Source organism: Sesamum indicum, linkage group LG7 (assembly GCF_000512975.1).
Source record: "Sesamum indicum cultivar Zhongzhi No. 13 linkage group LG7, S_indicum_v1.0, whole genome shotgun sequence".
Lineage (NCBI taxonomy): Eukaryota > Viridiplantae > Streptophyta > Magnoliopsida > Lamiales > Pedaliaceae > Sesamum > Sesamum indicum.
Window position 1 is genome coordinate 7,822,207 of NC_026151.1, and position 17,107 is coordinate 7,839,313.

Below are 17,107 nucleotides of genomic sequence, written 5' to 3' on the forward strand. Positions count from 1 at the left end.
AATTGTCTAGAATATATATCAAATAGTGTAGATTAGTAATGAAAATTTTACTTGCTAATTAGCTCGACGCTAATTTTAGCATCAAATTTTTCGTAGTTGAGCTATTTTCTTGTAGTGACCATAATAAATTTCATAGTTCTAATAGTGATAATTATTGTGTAAAAATGATCATCACAAAGAATATTTGTGACAAAAGTTGCGGATAAAACTGCAACAAAGAAATAATCAGTATCACATGCATGAGTAGAGAAATTAATAATTTATAGTCATTGTATTTGTGTTGGTCAATATAAATACAACATTGATGGGGAGATCCCAATTTACCAAAAATACCCTTAATGAAGGGTATTTCCGTCATTCACTAATTCAGGATCCGCGTCCTATTAAAAGCGGGTCGAAAAAACCCGCCTCAATAGCCGAAGACCCGACTTCATAAGAGCCGTCCGATCGAAAACGTCGCTAACCTGATGGTGACACATGGACCAAACCACAATATACACTTGGAGCTATAAATACCCTGACGTATCATTTATTGAGGTAGATGTTACTTAATATTTTCGACCTACAATCTTTAGTTCGCATATTTTTACCTCGATCAACCCTAACTTGAGCGTCGGAAGGTCGTTGTCGGGGACGCACCCGATGAGCCTCAAGTTCGTGTTTTAATCCTCAGGACCCAATCACTCGATCTTGGGAGGGTACATGGCCGAATTTGATCTACTAGTTGTAGTCGCTTATTTCGAGCAAGATCAAACATTAATCATCTATGTTAATAATTTATAGTCGTCATATTTGTGTTGGTCTAATCCTTCATCTAAATTATTAATTTTTTTCATCAAATAATATCATTTTACGATCTTCAATGAATTATATAATGCAAGAATATGTTCAACTAAATAAATAATATCAGTTTAAATTTAAATAACTTAGCATACATTAATCTAAATTATTAGTTTTCCCATTAACTATTTTTTTTATTTTTTGTATTTCTTATATAAAGTTGGATATATGCAAAGTTGTTTAAGGATTTAAATATAATACTATAATTTTTTTGTTTTTAATGCATTACATATGACTTACAAATAATAAAAAATATATAAAATCAGGAGCGGGACGGAAGGGGTCCAGGGCGAGTCCGGTACAAAATTCATACCCCATCCCGAACCCAATTGGGTCCCAATCATAAAAGCCCAAACCCGGTCGAACCCACCAAAATTAATACCTCCAAAAAACCAAAGCCAATAATCATCTCTGTCCAACCCTCACTGCCCAAAATTTATGACTATCTCAGCTTCCACCATATCTACCCAATCTCTCCTGTTAGTGTCTGTTCAAAAACTTAGCAATGTGACAAATATTTTTATAAATGAATGCAATGATATCTTCCCCGTCACTTCGGACAACCACAGGCAATATTTGTCTAAATCATCATTCAGTATAATTGTCTTGCCATCAAAATACTTTTGTTTTGCATCACAATTAGTACAAGAAATTATGGTTTTGAAACCCTTATACTATAAATGCTACGGACACGAGTCTCGATCATGGAATCGATCTCTACAATATGGCCTAATACGGTTCCAAGTCATAAAATCAGTTACATTGGGGCGTTGTCGCCATGACTTGCACTAAATGATATATTTATATGATAATCGTCATTTGTATAGACAATAGTATATGACGTCTGCGCACTTTAATAGTGTTTGGTGAGGAGATATCAAGTTCATTTAATAGCCCGCAAGAAATGTCATATGCAATCCTCGTTAGGCCTTACCGATTTTATTCAATTCACTTTTTTTATTACAGTGACACAGTAATTAATCCTTAAACTTGAGGTTCCATGGTAGTCTTGTGCATAATCCTTAAATATCATGGAATTTTTTGTATTTTCTTTTTTTTATAGAAAATTTCTTAAACTTTTCAAATTCACATGAAGATAAATTGTATTTAACTTATATATTATCGCACTAGACAGTTTGCAATAAAGAAGCCAGTCACAAATTTTTCAATAAATTCACGATGATAAGCGACATTCAACGTCCCTCGTCGCAAAACCCGGTAGAAACCAAAATTTTGTTGCAAATTTATGTCAAAATTTACTACGGACCACTTTTGTCGCAACATTGCTACAACTTTTCACCAACAACTGCGAAACTCATTTATATAATGTACTGTAATGATTCAGTAAGAAGTTATATTAATTTTGGTAATAACTAATTATTATGATTAAAAATAAAAAATGTGAAAAATACTAATCAATTATGACTATTAATCGTTATTTTTATAAATAATGTCGAAATATTAGCCACAGTTAAAAATTATACCAGATGTTTTGGCTATAGTTAAAAGTTTAAAACCATGGCAATTGAACATTATCAATGGTTAAAATTTAATTTTTTGTATCGACTTTATTCTATTTTGGTTGATAGTATGAATTTATCATAATTTTTAGTTTTAAATCGCAATCATTATAATATAGAGAATAATTTAATTTTTTTTATTTTTTTGTGATAAGATGTCAATTGAGTTGTTTTTTCCTGAGGAGAGAGTGATGGGAAAATAGCTAAAATGAAGGCCATGTGAAAAACATAAATGAAACACAACAACACCAACAACTCACAGACAGCATCAATTCTGTGCAACTGAATTGCCAATACATTAATACATGTGGATGTGGTTATCAATTTCTTTTTTTTCAATCTACAAAAATAAACAAGTAAATTCTTCAGTGTATATATATATAAATAAAATGTAATTTATTCCTGTATGTTAAAAAAATGAGTAATTTATCTTCATGTGAAAAATAAAACAGTAATTTCCTATCCTGTGTTATTAGAAATAGAACAAAATATCCCCTAAACTCAGCGGTGCACTACACACGCCCTATGTGCATCTAAATATAATTTTTAATCAATAAAAATATTATTTTATTTATATATATTTAATTTTATATGTTAATACATATATATTTAAAAATATTCCATTCCTTCCTCGATTTCCAATTGCCGGACTGCCGCTACCGCCGCCGCCTCCACTGTCACCCTGCCGTCACCAACTCCCTCCCCCAACCCGCCGACGACCCCAGGCTCCTCTCGGTTGTTGCTTCCCCCTTCCTCCTCTCCGTTCCCTCATCCTCGCACTACGCTGTTTTAATTCGAGTTTCATTGTTGATATCACTTACGGACACAATGAATTTTTTTTATTCATTATTTGTTCTAAGAATAAAATTTATATTATTAGTCGAGTGTTGTCATTAGTGTCATTTCAGCACTCAAGTAATTTTAAATAATTTAATTGATATTCAAGTTTCGCTATTAATATTAATTTAGTACAACAATTATTATTTTCAATACTCATTTCTATTGTCTCTTTATATAATTACCATCTTACCCTAGGATATTAGAATGAACCTAACAAATATAGCAAATAAACATTCAACACATATTTATTTTTTTTAAAATATATAATAAATACATATCAATATATACACTATTATTAAATATGTACTGATATCTATTATATTTTTAAATGATTATTAATTGTGTATTATAACTCTAATATATTTTCTCAATTTAGATAGTGATTTTTTTACTACAGTAAATATGGATTAAATATTTATCGATATAAAGACACCCAATAAATTATATTATAATTAACATCAAATTTTTATTTAATATTCTTTTACGTATAAAGTAGTTGAAGTGTTTATTAGTTTCTTTTAATTTGTAATTTTCATTACTATTCAACAAACATATAAAAACTATTGATTCTTTTTTGTTGAATATTTAAAATATTGATCTATACATTATTTTATTCCTTTAATGTAAATAAGTGATAAGGGTGGATTGGGTCTTATCCAAAAATTCAAATAAGTCCCAAATACATTAAATATGGAGAAAAATACAATTTTAGTAACATAATTTATGATATCTTACAATATTGACACAATAATTTAAAAAATAGCTTGAAATGATACTATAAAGACGAGAATGTTATATTTTTATACTACTATTAGATTTCTAACGTAAGACCATGTGTGTTGTACGTAATCGTGAAATCATGCAGCAAAGAGGGAAATGGAAAAGGGTCCACACTTATTATTAAGCACATTTCACATATTTTTGCCATTTTTTTATCTTATTTTATGTTGAAAATGTGAAAATAATATCTTCATCTAAAAATTTTATAAAGTATTTTACATAATATGTCCTTAATATACCAAACATATAAATGCCAATAATAAAATTATAATTGTTACTTTCCCATCCTTATTGCATTCTGAAAATCATTAATTCTTCACTCAAATTTATTTTTTCATACGAATTAATCCCCAAGTAGGGCTGTCAATTAGTCGAATGGAGTTGAACATATTATTATTTGAGTTTGTTTGAATTAGTATCGAGTTTAAAATTAATAAATTATACATATATGTATATATATATTTATACAATATTAATATATAAATATGTACATAATTGGACATATTTATATGTATATATTTGAGGGTGGGCATAAAATTTGAAATTATATAAGGGTGGGCATAAAATTTGAAATTAAAATTTGAACATGTCAACACAGGTATTTTGGATTTTAAAGGTTGCTGGGGTGTTTTTTGTTATTTTATAAAAAGTAGGTGATTTGTATAAAAAAGCAATAAATGTGGGGTGTAAATATAATTATCTCTATTTTTAAATCAAAACACGTTCAAGTTGAGCGCAGTCACAATATATAGCATTTAATTTGGGGAGGGGTTTTTAGTAATTAGGAAAGTGCAACATAAGCACTACCAATCGTACCAAAATCTCTCCGAGAGACGTAAACGATGAGCAGAGAAGAATTGGTGGCAGAAAATTATTACTCCAAAGATTTCGATTGGGAGCAATTAAGAGAAGAAGTGGAGAACGATCCGTCTCTTCAATTCCATTTGCTGCCTTGCTCTTCAGAAAAGATTGATAATCTGAACAACCACGCTGAGCAGGACTCTGAAGCGTGGGATGAATTTCATGCTCGTCATTCTACTGGCAAGTTCTTCAAGGTAAAATTAATCGTTGAAGTCGTTGAACTTTTGAAATTTTATCTTCTTTTGGTGTTATATGTTAAAAAATTTTGAGCTGTTTGGTTGGTTGTTTACTGGTCTGTACTTTCGGAACTTGATTGTTGTGCAGAATGATGTAAAAAAATGTTCTTGATGCCGGTTTGTATTGTGTTTGTAGATTGCACATTGTAAAATGATTAGTTTGTATATTTAGAATAAATTATCTACATCCTTATTGGACGTCATGGTCAAGCTCCTTATATATGCATGTAGGACGTTAGGTGAAAAGTGTAAGTTGGATAATTTGATCTTTTGAAGGAAATTTAAGATGGTGTTGTAACAATTGTCTATGTACCATGTTCCTTGAATGAGATTGCTTCTACTTGACTTTCGTTATGAAGACGATTTATATTGGCTTTGGTTGTAATATAAATGTTTTTCTGTTAAGTAATTATTTTTATATGAAATGTATAACCTGCCATTTTGCTACAATTTTGTCTTTGTTTTTTGCAAATCTTCGACAAACTGGAATCATGGCATGCCATCTTTACACTCTGTTTGTTCAATCTTACCCCAGTAACAAAAGAAATATAATGTAATGTATTGCCTGTGCTGGTAAACTCTTACCAACATATGAATTAGCATTGCAAAAACTATAGAAACTGTTTTCACAATGCTTTTTTTTTTTTGGGAAGAAATCTGAAGTAGGTCGTTAGCATCTTAAAGATTCAATTAGGCTTATCATCTCTCTTTGTCTTTAAAGAGCCAAAGGTTGGTTTCTCTTAGCTTTGACTCCATCAGAAACTATTCCAGAGCCTTAGAATTTCTTGGTTGTGGCCCATTTCTAGTTTATATCACATTGTCCTTTCACATCTTTTGGCCTTTGATTAGTTGATTTTATTTGATTGGTATTATTTGTTATTCCATTTTGTGAGATTGCATAGAGTATTAATTAGATTCTTCCCCATTTGTTCAATGAAGACTTTATACCCTGGTTTTATCCATTCTCACATGTTACATATATCTTTATACTCAATCCAACTAAAGAACATAACTTTTTACTTCCTTACCTTTGTGTCATTGTTGAAACATCTCCTGGATGCAGGAGAGGCGGTATTTGTTGAAGGAATTTCCGGAACTAGCAGCTTGCAAGGACTATTCAAAGGTTTTAGAGGTGGGCTGTGGTAATGGGAGTACGGCTCTTGCAATATTGCGGTAAACTAGAGGCTTATTTACTTTCAATTCTTGTTAGCTAACTCTAGCCTTGTACTTTCTAGATTACCTTTGTGAATTCCTTCATGTGATTGGTAACCTTGGAATTGAGTGGTTAGTTAGTTACTCCTCTCAATATTCATGCAAGATTTCCTGTGCTTTTCCTGTTGTTTTAATTTTTGACAGACTGTTAGGTTGGGGTATCAATGTACGACTTTCAGAAGTTTTATTGCTGCACAAACTTTTCCTGAATCTTAATTGTGGAAAACTCACTGGGGCTTACCCTTATGCATCAATGCGAGAGGGTAGAAATGAAGATGTTGAAGCAAAATATTGTGGGAATTGCAGATAGAAAAAGTTTATAGCTGATATTTCCCCATCAAAATCTAGAAGATTGAACAAACATAGAAGAAAAGTTGAGACCATCTCTGATTGGAAATATGTTGAATTGGTCGACCTAGTTATGCGCACGTGCTTGTCTGATCAAATATTTTGGAGGTGATTTCAATGGTGTCTTCCATTCTACCAAAATGGAGGTTATGTTGTAGAATAGTTGCACCACCTCTCATTTGCAACAGATAAATTATCAACTTTTTCTCATTTCATAATTGCAAAAAACTTCCCTCAAAATTTGTTTTGGTGAAAACCTAGAAAGCTTCTGCCTCTGGACATCTTAGTTGTGTTATATGTTTCTGAACAGGTGTTTTTTGTAATGTTTTGTTCTCCTCTATCTGTTCCAATTATATTCTGCATCTTTCTTGTTTGTCTACCCTCTACTCTGCTCGTTTTGCTTTGCTATTTCTTGCCGTCCTCTTTCCCCTCCTTTTCCCCTTCTACTGCCCAATCTTTCCTCTTGCAATCCCCTTCTTCTACGGCCCCCTTCTACCTCTCTCCTCGGTAGTCTTGCTCTCTCTTTTCTGTTGTCCATTCCACTTTCTCTTTCTCACTGTTACACACCTCCTGAGGTTTTGTCATATTACAATTAACTCTCATTTTTTGTGAAATTGCTTGCATGGATCAAAGTTTTCATAGGTTTCTCATAAAACAATGGAAAAGTTATCAGTTTTTATTCAATGGACAAAAATTAAGATGGTTAGTTCAGAACTTTCTATTTTTCCCCCCATAACCTTCTTTTTCTTAATATCATGTGGAACCTCTCAGTTTCCATGGAAACATTTTATTGTTCCTAAGTTTTACTGAAACTCTTGTCTTCAATTTGTAATGATTATATATGAACTTTTGATGTAACTAATACTATAAGTATTTTATTCAATGATAATTGATAATGCTATCATGGAACCTGGTAGTAATAATTCCAGTTGTAGGCACATGCAAGACGCATAAATGGGACACGAGAGTATCTTGTTTGTAAAATTAGGTGAAATCTAAGGACCAAAAGTCAGAGGTCATTTGGAGCATCAGCACTTTTTTCCTGATGACGTCATCTTCTTTAACCATAAAAAGAGGGAGGAGGGAATCTGTAATCTGGATATGTTTGATAGTGAGCTTGCATATAATTTTGCCACCTGAATGCCTCTACTTTCCAATTTATTTTGCATATTGTTGCAGTTACTTTTATACTTTCTATACCACATTATTTTGATGAACTTTCTGGAAAGCTCCTCTGGGGTTCATCTGTGATGTAATTGAGCAATGAAATGAAGGATGCATTCTCTTTCTCTTTGGGAGAATAAAATTTTCTTTCTACTGCAGTTGTAATTTTTATGTTTCTTCTCTGTCAAAAGGTTCCTCTGTTCAAAGATTTTAGTACTAGGAATCAGATATTGAAGATGCAAACCCACTATACTAATTCAAAATTTCAAATGAGCTTGTAAAAATTGTTGGCGCTAATCTGCCAAGAATTTTCTTTCAGACCTCTAAATGCTTAAATCATTGCCCATGTTAATTTCATGAAGCAAAGATGAGATTCTTACATTGAGGAAGTATTATATCCTTGATCCTGTGATTGTGTCTTAGATCATACCTACTCTTTTGTTGGTTGAGAACATGTTAAGTGGCTAATTATTTTCTGTTGAATCTGTATAAAGGTTAAAGTGGCTACTATTTGTTAACTACTTCGACCATTACCTCTTCTCTAGTCACAGATACTGAAAAGAGAAATTATCCATCTTCCAAGAAATTCCATATCTGCATCATTTCAGTTGCCCCCTTTTTTTTTCTGAATTTTGGTTCTCTTTTTGCAGTGGACGAGAGAGCATGATCTTATATGCCTGTGACTGCAGTAATGAAGCTCTTGTGAGGGCTAAAGAGATAATTGGTGCTGCTAATTCAATCTCTGATAAACATCGTTTCCATCCGTTCCAGAATGATTTTTCAACAACGGCGTTTCCTTCGTGGTTGGCCTGCAATATTTGCTCAGGTAGTTTCTTGCTGAAGCATCATTTAGGATTTTCAGGTGTCGTTGTCACTATCTGTATTACAGGCAATTTGTGTCCACTACCGACTTCTTGAATTCACTTGGAAGTATGTTTCTAAACACTTATTCGTTTGAGACTCATACAGGTGCAAATAGCAGTTATGAAATAAATGGCCTTAATCCATCCTGCTCTGATGAAACTGAATGCTGCATCGGGGGAGTAGATTTTGTTACATTGGTAATTTACAATCTCATGTTACTGTCTGTTTTTATCATGACCTTACACAAAGATATATTGAAGAGTTCACTGGGATGAAATCTGAATATCATCTATTTTACGCCAGATATTCACTTTGTCAGCCTTACCGCTTGACAGGATGCCTAAGGCTCTTGCTCACTGCTTTGCTGTTTTAAAGCCAGGTGGCCTGCTATTATTTAGAGACTATGGTAATTGCAAAAAATTAATGAGATTGTGTGGCAGTTCAGGTTCTATGATGCTTCTAGGTTTTCTGATGCAACATAAACTAAAGATACTAATGTTTATGATGAACCCAGGTCTGTATGATATGACCATGCTCCGATTTCAGCCTGAACAAAAAATGGGATATAGAGAGTACTTGCGGTCAGATGGGACTCGCTCTTATTTCTTCTGTTTGGATACTGTTAGAAATTTAACTTCTGCTGCCGGCTTCACTGAGGTATAATTCTTGTCAGTAACACAATTCATCTGTTTGGTAAAACCTGAGAGTCTGCTGGTTGCATTTTCATATCAATATTGCAATTCATTTTTGCCCTTCCTACAACCCCATGTCTCGCTCATTTCAACAACACATTATTATTTGTTCCATTTGTTTTGTCAAATCTAACTCCATATATTCTGAAATTACTATATTGCCACTGCACCAGCAGTCTTCAAATATAGATGCCATTTGCTACTCAAAACAGAACTCCTACTATGAAACTTGGTGAAGATGTTCCCAACAATAAAGAGACTTGCCATTATAACAATTTTATAAATCTCCATTGTGAAGGCCTCTGTTCGCTTGTCACTCTCCTACTCGTGTGCAGGATGGTATTCCACTGTCACCCTTGTACGTTGGTGCCCAAACAGTCATTGGATGCCTTCATACTTGGTGGATAGTATTCTGTCTCAATAGAACATCCCATATGAATAGTTTCCCAGCTGAAATTTTGCAAGAATCTCCTCATTACCCATTGGTGTACAATCATGCATGTCGGCAACTCCTTGCCAAACCAATGACTCCTCTCGGAGCCACTGGCACTATTCTTTATAAGGTGCAACCAGAGACACCCTGGCTACTGCTTGTTTGTGGGCTAAATCCGACGGTTGAAAAATCCTTTCCTTTGCTGTTGTTGGTTTAACTGTGGCCTTGACCAGGGTGGTGACATATCATACCCCTGTTCACTGGTGCCAGCCCTCTTTCCTCCTTGGCTGCCATGTTCTCTCCTCAGGGAGAATCTCTGTTGGGATCTGAAAAGTTTAGGCAGGGGTTAATCGAATAAGGATTAGGGGCTCACAAAAATGTAACTGAAAACTAAATGCATTTTTGGATTGTTGGATATGATGATGCCAGATGGTGTCTGAGATACATTGATGGGTACTCGCATCACATGGGCAACATAATTCAAAGTTATTTATTCATCCGAAAACATTACCTCCAATTATAAGTTCATCACCTTGCCATTCTTTTTGAGAACCCTTTCCCATAACATCCCAAAATTTTAACATTCTAGGAAACTCAATTAAATGTGTAAGCTACTTTTAGCATCCATTTAAATTTAGATGGTTTGTTTAGACCGAGACAGTTAATTACATGGTATTCTCTTTTCTTCTTTTTCTCCCTGTTTTGTCATTCTCTCTTTCATTTTCTTCCCCTGTTTTTTTTCTGTCTGTTTTTGTTCCCATGCTAGAGATGATAATACTGGAGTTTGTATGTCCTGGTTCTGATAACTAAAATTACTAGTTCGGCTTAATATCGTAGGATGCATAGTCTGTTGTCTGAGTGAACTGGAACAGGGAATCTTTTGCTGAGAAGCTTCAAAATCTCCATTCATGGAGAGGATCTTTGCAAGCAGGTATAAAATCTGAGAGGAAGAATTTTTATTGAAATGAAAGTGGGTGTGGATACCCATTTAAATACACAGAGGTACAATGCAGGTGAAGAAAAAAACAAACTTCAGCCACCTCAGCTATTCTGGTAGAAAAACGCTAATAACTAATGAGAAACGCTAAAAGAGAAAAGCAATATGTACAATGAAGAAGTTGCTAATAACTAAGAAAGAAATAAAAGTGCAAAAGCCCTCGGATAAGTCGTGAATGCGAGAATGCGAGATGCTCTGTTTTTGTTTTCTGCTGCTCTGCTGCACATGAAGAAACTACAGCAGCAGCTCCACTTCAACACCCCCCCTTCAAGCTGGGTCTGGAGGACGAAGCAAACCCAGCTTGGACATGAATTTGAGAAAGGCAGCACTGGGAAGTGATTTCGTGAAGACATCAGCAACTTGTAACTTGCTGGAGATAAAAGAAGGTAGAATGAAACCTTCTTTATACTTGTCGCGGACCACGTGACAATCAATGTCGAGGTGTTTCGTACGTTCATGGAACACCGGATTAGCCGTGATGTGTAAAGCGGCCTGATTGTCACACCAAAATGGAATAGGAGTCGAAACTGAAATCTGGAAATCTTTGAGCAGGAAAGAGATCCATTGAAGTTCACAAACAGAGGCAGCCATGGCACGATATTCCGCTTCGGCTGAAGAACATGAGACGGTGTTCTGTTTCTTAGTCTTCCAGGAGATGAGGGAAGAGCCAAGAAAGATGCAAAAACCAGTAACGGAGCGACGTGTATCCATACAGGAGCCCCAATCAGCATCAGTATAAGCTGCAAGCTGAAAATTAGAGGATGAAGGAAAGAATATACCAGTAGTCAAAGAGCCCTTAAGATACTTCACAACGTGCAGAGCCGCAGACTAATGTTGATCAGTGGGATGTTGCAGGAATTGGCTTAGTTGCTGTACTGCAAACGATAGATCAGGACGCGTGAAACCAAGGTACAATAGGCGCCCTATCAGCCTTCTATATTTTTCAGGATCAGGAAGAGGGGATCCAAGTTCAGAACTGAATTTAATACCGTGAGGAAGAGGAGTCAAGACTGGATGTGCATCAGTCATCCCAGTATCAGTGATAATATCACTGATATATTTACTTTGTGTAACACTCATTCCGTCAGAGGAGCGGGCAATCTCCAATCCCAAAAAATATTTTGCATACCCAAGATCCTTGATTGTAAAAAGATCATCCAAGTAAGCCTTAACCTCTATGATTAGTCCCTCCGCCGGACCCATGATGAGAATATCATCCACGTAAATGAGCAAAGCTAAAAAACCACCACTAGTGAGTTTAATGAACAGGCAATTATCGTGGGCAGACTGGAGAAATCCGAAAGCACTTAACTTCTGAGTGAATTCATGGTTCCATTGGCGTGAGGCTTGTTTCAAACCGTAAAGTGATTTGTGTAATTTGCAAACCATGCCAGGTTGCACAGCATATCCTTCGGGAGGCGTCATGTATACCTCCTCATCCAAACGCCCATGGAGGAAGGCGTTGTTAATGTCAAGCTGATGAACCGGCCACGAATAAGCTGCAGCAATGCTAAGAAACACCCGTACAGTAACACTCTTAGCTACTGGAGAGAAACTCTCAGTATAATCTACTCCTTCAATCTGAGTGTACCCCTTCGCGACAAGACGAGCCTTATATCGACTGACACTTCCATCAGGATTCAGTTTTAACTTGTAGACCCATCGTGAACTGATGGCTCGTTTTCCATGCGGTAGATAAGTTAAACTCCATGTATTATTCCTTTCAAGAGCCTGAATTTCATCCCTCATTGCCAATTCCCATTCAACGCGTCCCTGAGCTTGAGAATAAGATCTAGGTTCCTGCAAAACAGATAACTGGGCAACAAAATGCAAGTGTGCAGTGGAGAAAGTAGAGTGATGATTGCAGACATAATCAGATAGCCAAGCGGGCTTATGAACATGACGAGTTGAATGTCTGAGAGGTCTAGGTGATGTATTTTGTATAGGAGAAGGGAATGCATTAGCAGGAACAGAATCAGGAAACATAGGTTCAGTGGACTGAGGAGAAGGGGTCTGTATAACATCAGGGGCAAGTTCTATATCAGGGACAAGAGGTAGACTGGTATCTGGGGCTTGAGTTGATGGAGACTGCAAAGGAAAAACATGTTCATGGAAGATAACATCACGTGATACTACAAGCTTATTTGTGTCTAAATCATACAATCTATACCCTTTGTAATCATGGCAATACCCAAGAAAGACACATTTTAGAGCCCTTTTACTGAATTTATCCTTGTCAGACTTGGGTACGGTGGCAAAACATAGACACCCAAAGATTCGTAAATGATCATAAGTTGGAGTAGTATTATATAACATCTCATATGGACTTTTCCAAGATAGTACACAAGAAGGTAGCCTGTTGAGGATGTAGGTGGCAGTGAGCAAAGCTTCGCCCCAAAATTTTGTAGACAAACATGACTGAAAAAGCAGAGACCGTGCTATTTCAAGGAGTTGCTTATGACGTCTCTCAACTAAACCATTTTGCTGGGGAGTATATGGGCAAGATTTTTGATGAAAGATGCCTAGCAATGCGAATAGAGATTGACAATCCCTGCCTAAAAACTCGGCCCCATTATCAGTTCGTATATGTTTAACGGATGAATGAAACTGATTCTGGGCATATTTAAAGAATGTTTTTAACAAAGTAGGAGTTTGGCTTTTGTGTCTCATCAAATATGTCCAAGTCGCACGAGTGTAATCATCCACAATCGTAAGAAAATAATGGCAATTGGACAAAGTTGGTTTATGATAAGGTCCCCATATGTCGACATGTATAAGATCGAAAGGTTTGGATGTCGAAGAAGTGCTATGGGGAAAAGGCAACCTATGTTGTTTAGCGAGAGGACACACAGTACATATTTCAGCATTTTTAGTAACATTTTTCATGGTGGGAACATGTTCAAGTACCTTGAGCGAGGGATGCCCCAACCTCTTGTGCCATAACAAAGCATCAGATTCTATAACACGAGATACAAAGTTCGAAGAAACAGATTGGAAAGATTTGATAAAAGCTGTATCAAAAGACTGTTTATTGAGAATATAGAGATGTTTGGTTTGCTTTGCCACTGCCACCACCTCATTAGTCATCCGGTCCTGTATCAGACAACAAGAGGGAAAGAAAGTGAAACGAAGTTCAGAAGTGGTACACAACTTGCTAACCGAGATCAAGTTAGACTGAAAAGTGGGAACGTATAGCACATCTTTGAGCACGAGTCTTTTAGATAAATGTATGTGACCAGATTGTTTAGTTTGTATTGAGGTGCCATCAGGTAGATATATAGAAGATGTGAAAAAGGATTTACTCAAAAAGTGGAAAGCATTGACATCACTGCACATATGACTTGTTGCACCAGAATCTATAATCCAGGAACTTGGATGCAAATGCTCAATACCAGTAAAGGTGCAGTAGTGCATACCTGCAAAATTTTCTGAAGAACTTGCCTGGATAGGGTCTGAAGGCAACTTTTTCAGCATCTTCATAAGCTCCATGACCACATCATTAACTGAGGATTGATCCTCCCTTTGCACTTCTTTTTGAAACTTAGGTTCTGGTCCTTGCGCAATATTCACCCTGTTCGAACCCCCAACACTTTTCCTTCTTTGTTCGTTCAATTCTTTATACCATTCCGGCACTCCGTGCAACTTGAAACAAGTACTTTTGTCATGACCTGTTTTGCTACAATGCTCGCATTTCATACTTCGTTTATCTACTACTCCTCTCTTTCTGTAACTCTGTCCTCTTGGTAATTCCTCTCGTTTCCTAGCTGCCCCTTCAGCAAACAATGCTGCTCCCTCAAGTGATTCACCCATGTGTACTTGCCTTTGCCTCTCTACGCGTAAAATCATCGAATAGGCTTTATTTATACTCGGTAGAGGTTCAGCAACCAGAATCTGACTCCGCACATTATCGTATTCTTCATTCAGACCCATAAGAAACTGCATAAGATGATTTTGCTCAATCAGGTCCGCCATCGCCTTAGTGACATTGCATGTACAGGCGCATGCACAGGTACACTCAGGTAATGGTCGCAACTGAATTAGTTCATCCCATAGCATTTGGATTTTGGTGAAATAATCCACAACTGACAAATCTCCCTGTCTAACAGATGCAATCTCTCGCTCCAATTGATATAAGAGTGGTCCATTACATACTCCATACCTTTCATTCAAGGTAATCCACAAGGTTCTAGCAGATTTAGTGTATATAAAAGCATTAGCGATGTTTTTAGTCATGGCATTAAGTAGCCAGGACGTCACCATACAGTCAACACGCGTCCATTGTTCCAATAACTCAGGGTCTTCTACAGGTTTTGCACATGTTCCAGTAATAAAATCGAGCTTCGATTTTGCTCCTAGAGCACGACGAACAGCTCTACTCCAACTCAAGAAATTTTTGCCATCAAGAGGCGTGGATACAAGCATCATACCTGGATGCTCTGAGCTATGAAGCTGCAGAGCTTCGGACTTCAAACGATCCACCGCATTTACAGTGGTTTGAGTCGCAGCCTCCATCGCCATAGCTGCTGCGCCTCACAAGTGCTCTGTTTTGTGTGTCGCGGAAGCAGGATCAGAGACCTTCAATCGAAGGCTCTGATACCATGCTGAGAAGCTTCAAAATCTCCATTCATGGAGAGGATCTTTGCAAGCAGGTATAAAATCTGAGAGGAAGAATTTTTATTGAAATGAAAGTGGGTGTGGATACCCATTTAAATACACAGAGGTACAATGCAGGTGAAGAAAAAAACAAACTTCAGCCACCTCAGCTATTCTGGTAGAAAAACGCTAATAACTAATGAGAAACGCTAAAAGAGAAAAGCAATATGTACAATGAAGAAGTTGCTAATAACTAAGAAAGAAATAAAAGTGCAAAAGCCCTCGGATAAGTCGTGAATGCGAGAATGCGAGATGCTCTGTTTTTGTTTTCTGCTGCTCTGCTGCACATGAAGAAACTACAGCAGCAGCTCCACTTCAACATCTTTGTCCTCGTTAAAATCTCTCCTTAGCTATGAGGAAATCATAGAGTAAAGGCACCACAGTCTGTTCCTGATGGAATAAAAGATCCAAGAATTATTAGTAGGGGCCGTCAAAAGCTCCTGCAGTTGTATAGTTAAACACCAGGAAATTTACGTATGTGAATTCGACTCGAGCCTCTCCAGAGAAGCTTGAATTGAAACAGTGAAAGCAACTGATGTAGCCCAGTTCTTTTCTGTTAATTTTATATTTACCTACGCACTCTCTCCTTAAGATGTAATGTCATGAGCCTTTTTTTTTAGATTGAGCTCGAATACTGTTGCGTCAAGTCGATAAACCGTCGGAACGGCAAGATCATGAAAAGAGTATGGGTTCATGGGAAGTTTCAGAAGCCCTCATGTTCTTGACAGGCAGCAATTTTATTTCTCGATGGTTTTGATACGATATTTTGATGTTTCTCGAACTCATCTCTAATGGAGAGGTATAACACTAGGCTTTCCTTTCTATGTGAATCGGATTATTATATCACATTCAGATGTACTTATTAAATACGTTTGTGATTCCAAATCAAAGAATACGTTCAAAGAAATGAGAAATTAGTGTATACTCCAGGAATTCCCTCTGGAGAATTTGGTTATAGATGCATTTATTTTGTTTGTAATTTTATTCTTTTTGTGTATATGAAAAGTATTGAATCACATTCATAACCCCATACAAACAATGGTTATTAATAATTTTAGAAATTAAATTAAAAATATAAAGTTCATATTTACTCTATGCTTTCGATATATAAAAGCAAAATGATATTTGGGATTTCTTGCAAATAATTATTTCTTGGTTAATACCATTATTGTCTTCATGTTTAAGAAGTTATTTAATGTTTTCTGAAAACAAAATATGTTCCGTGAAACAACAACTTATATTTAATAAAACCCCTGTTTTAAAGGGTAAAGAAATTTATATCTTCCTTAAGGTGATGTAGCAACGTATATGAAGCAACTTTAAACCTTCTCTATGGACTCCCTGTAATAGAGCCTCAAATCTTATGTTATAAGTAATATAATCCCTTCCTATGTAAAGATTATAGATACATGAGTGCAGATTTCAAAATTTAAAGAATTTGGAATCTTTCAACTCTAATTCTAAATTATATTTTTTTATTATTGATGAATTTCAAAAATTCTTTTCTAATGAAGTTATTTGAAATCTTTTTCTCAAATCTAAATTCATCAAACCAAAGGTTATATTTGGTTCGACAAATTTGAAGTCTCGAATTTTAAATTCTTTTGATATGAATTTTTTTTTTCAAATTCTTTCCCTAAATTCAAATGTATGAAAGTTGAAGTTTT

General features: G+C 35.7%; 1 protein-coding gene across 3 annotated transcripts; it reads left to right on the forward strand.

The window, feature by feature from the left end:
- On the forward strand, positions 4,750 to 16,395 carry LOC105166564 (methyltransferase-like protein 6). 3 transcript variants are annotated; one of them, XM_011085958.2, is made up of 7 exons: positions 4,750 to 5,035; positions 6,141 to 6,250; positions 8,452 to 8,627; positions 8,771 to 8,862; positions 8,969 to 9,044; positions 9,180 to 9,322; positions 9,693 to 10,654. In XM_011085958.2, the coding sequence occupies exons 1-7, from the start codon at positions 4,823 to 4,825 to the stop codon at positions 10,005 to 10,007; spliced, it is 1,125 nt and encodes a 374-aa protein (XP_011084260.1). In that variant the 5' UTR covers positions 4,750 to 4,822; the 3' UTR covers positions 10,008 to 10,654. The 3 variants fall into 3 exon arrangements, with proteins under 3 accessions (XP_011084260.1, XP_011084259.1, XP_011084261.1); XM_011085957.2 differs by having other exon boundaries at positions 8,969 to 9,071; positions 9,693 to 10,650; XM_011085959.2 differs by lacking the exon at positions 9,693 to 10,654 and adding an exon at positions 16,061 to 16,395 and having other exon boundaries at positions 4,753 to 5,035; positions 8,969 to 9,071.

What these genes read in the sequence shown, in the direction of transcription:
- LOC105166564 (XM_011085957.2), top strand. Translation starts at nt 4,823, where the DNA reads ATGAGCAGAGAAGAATTGGTGGCAGAAAATTATTACTCCAAAGATTTC. An exon ending in GCTATTATTTAGAGACTATG is followed by an intron (nt 9,072 to 9,179) that starts GTAATTGCAAAA and finishes TGATGAACCCAG; the next exon opens with GTCTGTATGATATGACCATG. An exon ending in CTGCTGCCGGCTTCACTGAG is followed by an intron (nt 9,323 to 9,692) that starts GTATAATTCTTG and finishes ACTCGTGTGCAG; the next exon opens with GATGGTATTCCACTGTCACC.